At 55.2% G+C, this 12,733-nt stretch overlaps 2 protein-coding genes across 10 annotated transcripts; one reads left to right on the top strand and one right to left on the bottom strand.

Moving 5' to 3' along the window:
• Positions 1-280: 280 nt before the first annotated feature.
• SIMC1 (SUMO interacting motifs containing 1) lies at positions 281-8,827 on the bottom strand. 7 transcript variants are annotated; one of them, XM_053990848.1, is made up of 10 exons: positions 8,603-8,827; positions 6,509-7,228; positions 6,109-6,329; positions 5,420-5,489; positions 4,871-5,016; positions 4,249-4,413; positions 3,646-3,774; positions 2,548-2,704; positions 2,385-2,469; positions 281-1,070 (listed from the first exon to the last, which is right to left on the bottom strand). In XM_053990848.1, exons 1-10 carry the CDS (start codon positions 8,825-8,827, stop codon positions 835-837), a joined length of 2,154 nt encoding a protein of 717 aa, XP_053846823.1. In that variant the 3' UTR covers positions 281-834. The 7 variants fall into 7 exon arrangements, with proteins under 7 accessions (XP_053846823.1, XP_053846825.1, XP_053846824.1 ...); XM_053990850.1 differs by having other exon boundaries at positions 281-1,055; XM_053990849.1 differs by having other exon boundaries at positions 6,109-6,326.
• THOC3 (THO complex subunit 3) lies at positions 8,185-12,219 on the top strand. 3 transcript variants are annotated; one of them, XM_053990860.1, is made up of 7 exons: positions 8,185-8,316; positions 8,850-9,008; positions 9,382-9,538; positions 10,272-10,476; positions 10,809-10,970; positions 11,060-11,160; positions 11,491-12,219. In XM_053990860.1, exons 1-7 carry the CDS (start codon positions 8,290-8,292, stop codon positions 11,652-11,654), a joined length of 975 nt encoding a protein of 324 aa, XP_053846835.1. In that variant the 5' UTR covers positions 8,185-8,289; the 3' UTR covers positions 11,655-12,219. The 3 variants fall into 3 exon arrangements, with proteins under 3 accessions (XP_053846835.1, XP_053846837.1, XP_053846836.1); XM_053990862.1 differs by having other exon boundaries at positions 8,298-8,385; XM_053990861.1 differs by lacking the exon at positions 8,185-8,316 and having other exon boundaries at positions 8,826-9,008.
• The last annotated feature ends 514 nt before the right edge of the window (positions 12,220-12,733 follow it).

Raw genomic sequence — 12,733 nt, 5'->3', positions numbered from 1 at the left:
TGTTTTTAGCTGCCCTTTAAAGTACTGCTGATGGAGCACATGATTCAGCTGGGCTGGGGAAGTCTGGGCTCTGAATGCTGCAGTTCCCTGTGCTCCTGCAGTGTAAGCTGAGCTCAAAGTCATGGAACAGATTCAGGTACTGAGGTACAGACTGCTGCTCTGGTTCTGATGACACAGGTGAATCTCTCAGATTGGGAAGGCTGGGGTTTAAAGCGTGGCCTTGTGGTGTGATCTGACAGAGCTCTGGACTTTGGGCAGTGTTGGCACCAGGACTAAAGAGTCTTAGCAAACATGAAAAGAATTTATTTTTTAAAGTCTACAAAGTGCTTTGTAAAATTGCATGAGGTAAACTTGAACGGAAATTCTGAAACAATGTAAACCAAACAACTTTCGAAAGAACTGTACAAACCAACCCCCATGATGCTGAGATTGCAGTATGAGATGGGGGGGGTTTATACTGAGAACATGAAGTTTTGTCCCCCTTCCTGCAGTGGATGTCTCCATCAGGCAGCAGTAACAGTGAAGAACAACTCTTGCAGCACGAGCAATTTCTCCTGGATTTGTGGGGGAAAAGACTTCCTTTGGGCAGTGCTGGCATCAAGACAAAAGTGTCTTAGCAAACATGAAAAAAACTCATTTTTTAAAGTACAAAGTGCTTTGTAAAACTGCACAACAAGGCAAACTTGACTGGCAATTCTGAGACAATGTAAACCAAACGTCTTTCAACAGAACTGTATAAACCAACCCCCATGATGCTGAGATTGCAGTATCAGATAGGGGGTTTTATATTAAGAACACAAAGTTTTATCCTCCTTGCTACAGTGGTTGTCTCCATCAGGCAGCGGTGACAATTAAGAACAACTCCTGCAGCATGAACAATTTCTCCTGGATTTGTGGGGGAAAAGGCTCCCCCAGCATCTTCTGCATTCTGCTGATGAAGTCATTCATCTTCAGCTGAACGTCCAGCTGGCTGATGTCATCGCTGTCCTGGAGCCTGGGCTTGGCTTTCTGAGCAATCAGTTTCATCCGGTCACTGGCAGAGGTCCGCAGGTGCTCTGCAAGAGGAAATACTGGTGGGGAGAGACAACACCCAAAGGGCTGCCTGAGCTGCTGGGATGGACCCCAGTGTGCCACAGGCAGTGCTGGAAATGGGACTGATCCTTTTGTTATCCTTGATGGTTCTGCACAAGGCTTTGGGAAGAAGGAACTGGCCCCTCCTGTAGCTCATTTGGCATGTAGAGAGAGCCCAGGGAATGGGGAAGGGGCAAAGCTTGTATAATCCTTGTTTTCGGTGTAAATGGCAAAATGGGCAGCTACAAAGGAGTCTCCAAAGAGCTCAACAACAGTGATTATTATCTAGGACTTCAGGGAGAGTGAGACTTTGCATATATGATGGTGGATTCCTCTGCATTCATTCCTGACAGCCTTAACCCTGGGCTAAAGCACATGAAGTTAGAAGAGACTTCTGGCAAAATACAGTTTTACAGAGTGTTTTGTGACTGTGCCAGTCTCCTGGGGTCAGAATTGCTGCTGTTTCCATGGCTGCTGTGGGTGGTGTTCCCTACAGAGTTTACTAAGTGCTGGAAGTGTCCTGGCTTGCCCAAAGGAGGGCTTCAGAGATGCTGAGGGGTCTAGAGGGGAAGCCACATGAGGAGTGGCTTAGGTTACTTGCTGTGTTCAGCCTCAAGGAGACAGATCAGACCTCACTGGGGTCTACAGCTTCCTCAGGAGGGAGGGGCAGCTCCCATCTCTGCTCTGTGGGACAGTGACAGGACCCGAGGGAATGACTGGAGATGTGCCAAAGGAGATTTAGGTTGGCTATTAGGAAAAAAGTCTTCCCCCACAGGGTGGTTGGGCACTGAACAGGCTTCCCAGGGGATGGTCAAGGCTCCAAGGCTGCCAGAGCTCCAGGAGTGTGTGGACGACTCTGTCGGGCACAGGGTGGGATTATGGGGTGTCTCTGCAGGGCCAGGAGTGGAATTCAATGGTTCTTGTGTCTCTCTTCCAACTTGGGATATTCTATGATCCCTCCGCCTTCTGCTTTTCTTCCTAAACCACCCTATTCTTCCACCCACTGTGCAGCAACTTGGACAACAGTGGGTACAAAACACCCTCTTGTGTACTGTCCAGCACTGGGAAGTGCTTCCTTCCTTTAGCAAGAAGGCTATTTTGCAGGGGCTAAACTTGGCAAAGCAAGGTGGGTGTTCTGATTAATGCAACATCACTTCTTTGACTGCTGGGAATAGTTACTATCATGGTTGGGGGCACACTGTCTAAGATTCAGTGGCCATGGGTCCAATAGTGATGAGAGGAGGAAGAGGAATTTGGCTGTTCTACTGCAGCCCCTCGATGAGACTGTTAGGGCCAGAACAAGCACTGCTTACCCAGTTTTACACCATGGTAACTCAGCAGCAGCAAACTCAAGTACTGCAGCATCTCATCCCACCTTTGCCATGTTGCTGTTTCATCCTAGGACAGGAGACCGTATTTGGTTGTTAGAAGTTTTCTCAGAGGAGAACAAGTCAAAGGAGAGGTTGGACTGAATACCTGAAATTGTGGCAGCACAGAGGAGTGGCTCAGGAAATACAGGACCTTTTCCAGAGACATGGATGATGTTGTGGGCACGTCACAACTATGCTGGAATAACAGCTCTAGGAGTCTGCAGCGCAGGAGCTGGCTCTCCATGGTGTTTAATAAAGCTTCCCTGGAACACAAAAGGGATTTACTTTGGTTGACAAAGCACAGCCTGACCAGAGACAACTGTTCCAGCATGCTCCTGCTGTCCTGCTGACCTAGTGCAGATGTGGGGTGACTGCAGGGGCTACCCAGCCACGCCCTGGAAGGAAGACCACCAGATGTGGTGAGAGACCTTTGTTAAGCAGCTTGGCCATGGCCATGTTTTCATCCTCAGGTGTGACCTGTAGCAGCTGGAGGTGAGTACAGTCTCTAAAGCAAACTGAGCTGCTTCACTTCACCCTGCCCAGCAGCCTGTGTGGCAATGGCTCATTCCTGCTGACTTGCAGGGAGCCCAGCCAAGCAAGGGTGATGTGGGGTCAGGAGTAGATAGTCTATATCTGTCCTGGGCAAAGTGACAGCTTTTGTTAGAGTCAGTTTGGCTTGGTTTATACCTGGTGTGTGCACAGAGGTCTGCTGAAAGGATGTGAAGGGCTGCTTGCTGGGCATTGAAATACGGGTTTGAAATGCTTGGGGGCTTAGTGGTCTCTTCATGCCCTTGTGCTTTGGCTTCACACTTGCATTTCTTAAAGAAGCAAACAAAGGATGTCAAGGCAAAGCTGTAGGAACTGCATTATATTTGACTACCTGGTTGCCCATAGGAATCAGTGATGTCTTTGGCTGTGCTGCATAGTACTGCTTTTCAGACCCTCTTTACAGTTTTAAGGTCACAACATTAACAAGTGGGAGAATTGACTGTTCTCAGCAACACACCACCTGAGTGTGTTTCCAGCAACACATCATCTGCTCAGCTGGTGATGTTGCTTCTTCATGGGAGACACAGCCATGCTCTTGCTGGCTGGCCTGTCTTTCTATACCTTGTAGAACTTTATGCATCCAGACTTGGATGTAAATTGGGAATAAGACCATTGTTCACACAGGCAAATGCTGCCTTGCACATGCTTGTCTCACCTTTGGCTCCTCAGGGGGATATTCAGTATGAACGGGAATATGTCGTCTGCAATCTTACGGGAGCTGCAGGTGGGAGATTTGTCCACTTCCACTGCCATGGACAACATCCGCTGGAGCAGGAGCATCGTCCTGGGTGAGAGGGGACAGTCAGCACAGGGGGACTCTGCCCCTCAGCTTGCCAAGCAAGCCTTGGGGTGGCCCCTGCTTCAGCCTCGTGCAGTGAGGGGTACGGGAATACAGTGGGCCAGGTTTGGTGTCTCCTGGTGGCTTCTGAATCTGATGCTTTTGCAAGCAAAGCTCATCCCCAGATTGACCCTCAGGAGGTCTTGGTGGCTCTCCTGAGTGTTGGAGCAGTATGGGGCTGCCTGAGCTGTGAGCCACAAGCTCCTGCCTTACACTACATGCAAGAGGATGACACTGAGCCAGTTTCCTACCAGGTGAGAGTCTTTTGCTCACCAAGTCTTTAACCCAAAGAAGAACCAGCAAAGCTGGTCCCAGGTACAGCCTGGCTTCCCTGAACTGACAGCAAGAGAGTGACTCTGGCTTCTGCCTGACTTGGGTTCATGATAATGCCAGCAGGGAGTTCAGAATTCTGGAGCTTACTTTTGGGCAAAGAAAGCTGTCTGGGCCTGGTCTGTCTGAGCTGTCTGAGTGCTGGCCAGCCTTGGTGAAGATGAGCTGTGTTCAGCCCTGGCTTCTTGCAGCTGTTCCCGGGGCTGGGAGAACCCAACTCCTGTAACTGCTGCCACCAACCACTCGACCACTTCCCTGGAACAGAAACAAGAATTTTATTGGGGATGTGCCTCGTTTTGCTGTGTTCTGACCTTTAGATCCACTTGGAGCTTGAGGAAAGGCCCTGAGAATGAAGAATATATTCCACCCACTTGGACAGGTTAGGGAGTAGCTCTGTTGAACAGCTCAACAGAGGAGCTCTCTTGATTTGTACACTTGCCTACAAGACTGCTTCCTTCTTAGTCCTGAGCAATGCAAATCTGATCTCATCCCTGGGAAAAGTCCATTCTGTTGTGACTGGAAAGGCCTTGCGTTATCTGTGGTGGTTTGCTTTTGTAAATCTTTTCCTAGTCCCTACAGCTGGCCCTACACTTCCCTTTGTCTCCCAAGACTGCTTCTTGCAAAGTCTGAAAGTTTGACTGGAGTCTCGACGAGTGTTCCTTAAGCCCCTGTCTCTCAGCTTATGGGTAGAGAACAAGGAGGTGTCCCTTACTTGACATTGCTGAAGCACAAATCACATGAGAGCATTTTCTTGGCAATTGACTTCTGCAGCTGGTGTGACTTCAGATGGTGCTGGAAGTCATCCTCCAGGGTCTGTACCACGTACTGCAGGAAGAGGAGCCAGCCAGGGGGCTTCTCCTGGGGACAGATGGAGAGCACATGAGTCTGGTGGGGCCACAGGCTTATGAACACCAGGAAAGCTTGCTGTCTTGAGATTGTACTGATGTATGTACTGAGGAGTAGCTGTAGGAGGAGCTGCCTGGCTCAGGCAAGACCCTGAAGGGCATTGCTGGACATTGCACTAGTGCTGTGACCCAGAGAGGGTTTATCTGTGCCTTCCTCAGTGGGACAACCTGCCTAAAACTGTGCAGAGGGTTAAGGGAGCACTGTGGATAAATGTGGGATTCCCAGCTGGCACTCACTGTTGGATTGGCCAGCTCTGCAGCAGAGCACAGCCACAGGAAGCACTTAGGAACATTCACCCTCAGGCAGCATGTGCTGGATGATCCCTGCCCCATGTGACACACAAGGTGCCAAGTACCTGGTGCTCCATGATGAATTTCACCAGTGTCCACTCCCATCCCACCGTGGTGATGTTGGCTGGATGGAGCCTGCAAGTACAGCCATGTCCATTTGTGCTGAACTGCCTGACCATCAGCTTCCCCAGCCCTTAGCCCTTCCCCAGACACTCCCAGCCCCACTTGCTCAGGTGCCTTCCCTGCCTTCCCCTCTTCATCTTTGCCCTCACCATTTCTCCTCCCCATAACACATTAATTTTTTGGAAGCACCTGACAGGGGCTATACTCCATGGAGATGCCCAGGACTTCTAGGCCTGTGGCCTCATAAAACGTTGTACCTCTCTGTGCTCTGTGGGAGGCCTGAGAGAACTAAGGGAGCTGCTCCAGTCACTGCTGGTACTGCTATAGCCCAGGAAAGGCACTTCTGCCAAGTCACAGCAGTGAAGAATGAGACCTGTGCTTTGGGGCAAGGCAAACACACTCTTCTGTTCCCAAGGGCTCCCTTGTGACACAAGCTGTCCCTGACCCACCCTCAGAGAGCCTAGAGTGTGCTTGTGTTCACATGAGGATTATCCTGGGTTATAGGGGAAATCACTCCCTGTTCTGTGAGTGAACACCACAGAGAATAACCCTTATGCTGGGCAGACCCCTGGGAACACCTAGCCAGCCCCAGGGTGCCGGGGGGATACAAGGGGACAAGGGGAACACGTACATTTGGATCTTCATCAGCAGCGTGTAGATGTCATTCAGGATTTCCCCTTCATGGGTGTCCAACAGCATCTGTTTGATCAGGTGGCAGATGATTTCTTTGGGGGGACAGTGCTGGCAGGAGACAAACTCATTCAGGAAATATAAGGTGCCTTCCAGGCTGTTCTCCTCCATGGTGGTGTGCACCAGGCTCAGCTTCCCACTGGGGATAAGCCCAGGTTTCTGCTGTGAACAAGGCAAGACAATGGGTGAAAGCTCCCTGGACACAGAGGAACCCAGCTGTGATGTTGGGCCCACTGTGAAGGGAACTGCAATAACCAGAGCCCCTGACTGCCTGGCAAAGGAGAGCAGGGGCTGCCCTTGCTCCATCCTCTACCACAGGGGCTGCTCCAAACCCTGTTTACCTTCTCTGTTTCCCTGTTGGGTGCTATGCCTTGGAGGAAGAGGTGCTGGACTCCACTCCTGCTGAAATTGTGCAGTTTGTCCAGCAAGGCCTTGCTGTCAGCGTCAGTCCTGGCTGGGGTGGCTTGCTGGATTGGCTGGTGTGGTGGGAAGTCACTTGCTTCTGGCAAAGACCTTTGGGCCTTTCCTGGTGTTATAGGAATGGTTGGGGCAGGGCTCAGCCTTGGGGGGAGGTTCCTTTCCTGGCAGGGCTGGGGAGGATCTTCCTCTGGGCCATCAGCTCCCATGCTGCTGTTGCTGTCCAGGCTGGGGGGAGATGGGGATGGGCAGTCTGAGTCTGACTGCGAGTCCAAGCTGCTGTTAAAGGTGGTAGTGCTGTAATCCTGCTCCGAGCTCCAGCTGTGGCGCCTAGAGACAGGAGAAAGGCAGCTGCAGTTCTCCATGGTCTCTGCTGTGACCACGGTGGAACTGAGCTTCACAGAAGTGTTGTGCGATGCTGGTGCAGGGCTTGGCTCTGGCACTGCCTGCATTTCTTTTTCTGCAGCAGGGCAGAGTTGGGGATGGGACGTGTGTGCTGCTGGGGCAGCGTTTCTGGAGTTCTGAGCAGCACCAAGGGTGGAGTGGAGAAGGCTACACATGTCCTCAGTCAGATCGATGATGGCCAGGCTGCTTGATGGCATCGGGTCTGTGTTTGCATCCTCACAGGTCAGGTCAATGATCTCCTGTGGGGACAGAGCAGCAGTGTCAATGTCCTGTCCTGCCAGGAGCCTCTGCTATGGTGGCACTGTAGTCCCAGTCCAAGAGGGAAAAGAGTACCAGCCTAGAAAAACAGGGGCAAAGACCCTTCTGCTTGTCCAAGGGGGCCTGTGGCCCTGAGCTCTGGGATCAGCCTCCCCTGGCAGCACAGCTGAGCCTGAGCCCAACCCAGGCTCTTCTTCCCCACTCCCTTCAGGGCTCATGTCCTTGTGCCTTCACTCAGAGCAGACCTGGCTGCCTGCTCAGCTCTTTCCCATGACAGGGAAATGCCACTTCTACTGGCAAGTCCAGGGAGGGCAATGGAAGCACAGGGAGCTCTCCTGTACCCAGGCACTGGCAGGAACAGCAGGGATCCAAACCCTGCCACCTTTTCTATGGCACATTCCCTGCTCTGGAGGACAGGAGTGGCAGGAAACAAAGCTGCCTTTACATCTATGGCACCAATCGAAGCTACAGCAGCCCTGAGACTTTGGGGATTCCCATCCAGGCCTCGCTGGGTGATGCAGGGTCCAAGGGGCAGCAGGAACAGGCAGAGGAGGCAGCTGTGCCTGCACCAGCAGCAGGCCACACACTGCACTTCCCAAGCTTTTAGAAGGCCCAGGAGGGGTCAGAGCCTGTTTGCTCTTGGGAAAAAAAATCGCCCTCAGCACCTCAAAGCCAGGAACACGTTTAGCAGAGAATTTAAATCCACTTTCCTCCCCCCGACTCAAAGCTGCTGCCTTCCCCAAGGAGAGGGCAAAGCCCAGGGGGCTGCGGGGGGAGGGAGGTGCAGGGCTCCAACCGCCTCAGGACCCGGGACAGCGGTGCGGGGCTGAGGACCGACCGAGCCTGAGCCTCGTGCCCGGAACCACCGCCGCACGACCTCACCGGCCCCGCACCCGCCGGCGGAGAGGGACAGGGCAGAGGAACGGCACGGGGAACAGGGGCGGCAACCGCCCCGCCGCATCCCGCGGCCGGACCCCGCCGGGGGCTGAGCCCTGCAGGGCCGGATCCTTCTCGGGGTGCAGCGAGGGCACCGCGACCCTCTATGGCAGGCACCGGACTCTTTATAAGGGTATATGGCCGAGGCGGCTGGGAGCCCTGCGGGGAGCACGCTTGTGGAACGGGGCTCTGCTGACAGGAGGTGCCCGCGGGGACCCGAGCCCGGCCAGGAAGAGGGTGGGAGGTCCCTGAGGACGCGGCTGGGACGGGACGGGACGGGACCGGGGAACTCACGCCGACCCCTTCCACTGCCCCCGAGGCTGCTTCTCCGTGCGCCCCTCCCGTCCCCGCCCGCCATGGCAGCGCCGCCATCTTGTGTGTGGCAGCGGCGCCGTTCCCGGCAGGAGTCACGGACTCACGGCGGGGGCGGGCAGCGAGAGGCGGGAGCGGCAGGGCTGGAGCGGCGGCGTGCCCTCCGAATCCGAATCGCTGAGGAGGACCACGTTGTTATCCATCTCGGCGGCGGCTCCGCTCCGCCGCTGGGGCCGCGCCGGGCGCGGGCGGGCGGCGGAAGTGGCGTCAGGCGCGGTGCCGGGGCGGGGCGCGCGCGGGGGGCGCGGTGCCGGTGGCGGCGGCCCCGCCATGGCGCTGTCGCCCTACGTGCAGGCCATGCAGGAGCTGTTCCGCGCCAACACGCGGAGCCGCGAGTTCCCGGCGCACGGCGCCAAGGTGCACTCGGTGGCCTGGAGCTGCTGCGGCCGCCGCCTCGCCTCCGGCTCCTTCGACAAGACCGCCAGCGTCTTCGTGCTCGAGAAGGACCGGCTGGTGAGATCCGCCGGCATCGGGCGGGCGGGGGCGGTGCGGATCGGTACCGGGAGCCCTCGGGCACCCCGGGTGCGGCTGCTTGGGCTGGGGTCCGGAAGCCGGGAGAGCGTCCCGGTGGTCGGTACCGGGCCTGGGGGTGGGTACTCGGTGTGCACCGGAACGGGAGCACCGCCAAGGACAGCGCAGGCCGGGTCTGCGAGCCGGGAAAGGAGCTGGTGCCTGGCGGGCTTCCCCATCCTGGCCGGCCGTGCGCGGGAGCGAGCCCCGGGCGCGGCTCCTGATCTATCCCAGCGGGGATGCAGCGTGCTGGGATGTGGGCAGGAGCGGGAGCAGAGCTAGGCACACCCTCACGTCGTCTGCCCTCTCCCTCCAGGTGAAGGAGAACAACTACCGGGGCCACGGGGACAGCGTGGATCAGCTCTGCTGGCACCCCAGCAACCCTGACCTGTTTGTCACAGCGTCAGGGGACAAAACCATCCGCATCTGGGACGTCCGCACCACCAAGTGCATCGCCACCGTCAACACCAAAGGTGAGTCCCTGCCTTCCCAGCTGGGTCCTGGCAGGACTTCAGCTGTGTGGGGCCCATCTGCAGTGGCACAGAGCTTTGAACCTTTCCTGTGGTTATTTCTGGTTGGGACGTCATTGCTAATTGCTTTATATTTGTATTACACTCATCACATGAGAGCTGATTTACTGTGGGGTCAGGACTGGTAGAACTGCTAAAATATGGTGGTTGCTGTTAAAATGTCCTTTATAGTTGTCTCTCAAGTCAGTGGGCTGTGAGGCTGGAGACTGGGGAAAAGCATGTTTACAGAGAGCCATGCTGGAAATAAAAATTTGTGTGGATTCAGAAAAACTATTTGAATTCATGTGATGCTTTACCCAAATACCATCTCTGCTCTTGGAAATGTCCAGTTTGAGTTGTTGGGGCTGGGAATGACATTGTAAGATTGTGTAACAGCAACCTGCCGTGTTCTTATGTTTATTCAAAGGTATTTATTTTTGTCTTCTGCTTTTTCTGGATCTCAGAGATGACTGGATTCAGAGGATCTTTGGCATGACCTTGTGTGGTGGTTGCTGTGGTCCCATCTTGGCTGAAATGGGGTGTGGCATATTGTTTTCAAGTTGTACTTCTCACAAGTTTGGTTTTGCTGGATAGCTACTGTGCAGGGTTTGTGTATTAGTCTGAACAACCGGTAGTCTTTCCCATTTGGGAATTGTTTGGAGTGGAAGTGGCACCTGCTGCCTTTCTGTCCTTTCAGGTGAGAACATCAACATCTGCTGGAGCCCTGATGGACAGACCATTGCCGTGGGGAACAAGGATGATGTGGTCACCTTCATTGATGCCAAGACACATCGCTCCAAAGCTGAGGAACAGTTCAAGTTTGAGGTGAACGAGATCTCCTGGAACAACGATAACAACATGTTCTTCCTCACCAATGGGAATGGCTGCATCAACATCCTCAGGCAGGTGCCCATGGCTGCTGGGCCAGCTGGCTGGGCTGGCTGCAGTCATTTGCAAGTGCCTTTGCTGCTCTTGGGAAACCTGAGCCCCACATCCCAGCAATCCCCTGCCCTCAGGTGGGAATGAGCTTGCCTGGAGCTGAGGTTGCCACAGTTGGGGGCTGGGCTCAGCTCCCTGAAATGGTCCCTGATGCTTTGCCTCATTCACTGGACACTCAGTGTCTCCTGCCTCGGCAGGGTTTGCTTCCAGTCCTGGTGTGCCTCATGCCTGCCCTGCTCTAGGGAATCCCTGTGCTCCTCTCACTGCTCCCTGCCCTCTTCCTTCACCTCCACAGCTACCCAGAGCTGAAACCCATCCAGTCCATCAACGCCCATCCTTCCAACTGCATCTGCATCAAGTTCGATCCCATGGGGAAGTACTTTGCCACAGGCAGTGCTGATGCATTGGTCAGCCTCTGGGATGTGGATGAGCTGGTGTGTGTGAGGTGCTTCTCCAGGTAGGTAGAGCTGTCCCAAAATTGTTTTCCCCCCTCTCTGGGGACCGTGCTGTCAGTGCCTCACTGCCTGCTCCCCTCGGTTGCTGCAGGCTCGACTGGCCCGTGCGGACGTTGAGCTTCAGCCATGACGGGAAGATGCTGGCCTCAGCATCAGAAGATCACTTCATTGACATTGCTGAGGTGGAGACAGGTAATGGCTTTATTCTGGGGAACTGCAAGGAGGGAATTGGATGGAGAAGTGCTGGTAGAGCTGGAAGGACACAGGGAGAATCCATCTGCTAAGGAAGAGCTTTCCTGTGCAGAGCAGAACGCCATGAGGGGGAGCCTCTGCCTCAGTAGTCTGTGGCAGACATGCCTGTCATGTCTGTACCTTGTCACTGGGTGACTGAAAGGCGCTGGAGCAGCGTTTGTGCTGCCTCTCCCCTTCGCTGAGGGACGCAGCAGGTGCTTGGCTCTGGGGAGGTGAGCAGCAGAGGGGGCTGGAGGCTCTCCAGGCTGACGTGGCTCCTTTTCCATGCAGGAGAGAAGCTCTGGGAGGTGCAGTGTGAGTCCCCCACCTTCACAGTGGCCTGGCACCCGAAGAGGCCACTGCTGGCCTTCGCCTGTGACGACAAAGATGGCAAATACGACAGCAGCCGGGAGGCCGGCACTGTCAAGCTTTTTGGGCTCCCCAACGACTCCTGATGGACCTGCTGCACCCCGGGAGGTGACACCTGCCTGCCCTCGAGGGTGGGAGCTTAGATAGCATAGGTGGGGCAAGGAGCTGGCTCATCTCCTTGCCAGCCTGGCAGGGCTGTGACCTCGGGCTCAGCTCGGTGTGTCTTGTTCTTGGGAGCTTTTATAAACAGGCAGCTGTGTGCTGGGGAGAATGGGGGGATTCTGACAGGATCCCCTTCTGCCACCTACTCTCTGGGGCGTGGGGGGCTTATTCCAAAGGCAAGTGGCCAAAGTAAATCAGTCACTGAAGGTGGCTGCTGAGGAGCCTCCCATGGGAGGTGCTCTGCTTTGACCAGGCTCCCCAGCAGTGATGAGATACGTGACTGTCCCCTTGTCCCCAAAAGCCTGGTGGCAAGGGCAGCTCTGGGGACACAACCTGCCTCTCCCCGTCCCAGACATCCCATGTCCCTTCCCTGTGCTGAGGCAATGAGGGGAGGATGTGGGGTTTGAACATGTAGATGTTTTCCCAGCTGGGACTTTTTCAAAATATTTGTGGCGTCTTTTTCTAATTTTGATAAATCCTCTTCCTTAATGAAGGTGCCTGTGGCTATTTGAAGGGGGAAAAAGGGGGTGCTGAGCTGCTCTCCTTCCCCTGCCACCTTCCCTTGGCCGTAGCAAGGCCCTGGCAGAGGGGTCTGTCGAGGATTGTCCCTCTTGTCCCCGCTGCGTGTCCCCGCTCTCTGTGTGGCCTGTGCTGCGCTGTCACCACACCAGGGGGCGCTGCGTCCCCACGGTGGGGACAGGTGACAGCGGGGACGCCGCTCAGATCGGGACATGGAGGACGCTGCAGCTGCCACGCCACGGCCACCAGCCCCGGGCAGAGCCCTTCCCCTGCCCTGTCCCCACTGCCCAGGGAGGGCTGTGGGGATTTCTCCCTGCCTGCAGTCGTGCCGGGTCACAGGGCACAGCCTGCCTGTGATGGAGACCTTGCCTGTGAGATCTCTGCCGTTCTCTACGCTCATATTTCCTTCTGACAGAAGCTTTTATGGGTGACTGCTCTGCTGAGGCCGCCTGGGTAACAGCTGAGCTCTTTGCTGGTGAATGAT

The sequence above is a fragment of the Vidua macroura genome, chromosome 15, assembly GCF_024509145.1.
Source record: "Vidua macroura isolate BioBank_ID:100142 chromosome 15, ASM2450914v1, whole genome shotgun sequence".
Taxonomy (NCBI): Eukaryota; Metazoa; Chordata; class Aves; order Passeriformes; family Viduidae; genus Vidua; species Vidua macroura.
Note: the sequence above shows the minus strand (reverse complement) of the source record. Positions and strands in the feature narration are given on the sequence as shown.

Excerpts from the sequence above, each read along its gene's own strand:
- SIMC1 (XM_053990848.1), bottom strand. The coding sequence starts at position 8,827 with ATGGCGGGGCCGCCGCCACCGGCACCGCGCCCCCCGCGCGCGCCCCGC. Across the intron at positions 4,414-4,870 it reads TTGTGCTTCAGCAATGTCAA|GGAAGTGGTCGAGTGGTTGG; the intron begins GTAAGGGACACC and ends TTTCTGTTCCAG. Across the intron at positions 1,071-2,384 it reads TTACCATGGTGTAAAACTGG|TATTTCCTCTTGCAGAGCAC; the intron begins GTAAGCAGTGCT and ends TCTCCCCACCAG.
- THOC3 (XM_053990860.1), top strand. The coding sequence starts at position 8,290 with ATGGCAGGCACCGGACTCTTTATAAGG. Across the intron at positions 9,539-10,271 it reads CGCCACCGTCAACACCAAAG|GTGAGAACATCAACATCTGC; the intron begins GTGAGTCCCTGC and ends CTGTCCTTTCAG. Across the intron at positions 10,477-10,808 it reads GGCTGCATCAACATCCTCAG|CTACCCAGAGCTGAAACCCA; the intron begins GCAGGTGCCCAT and ends TCACCTCCACAG.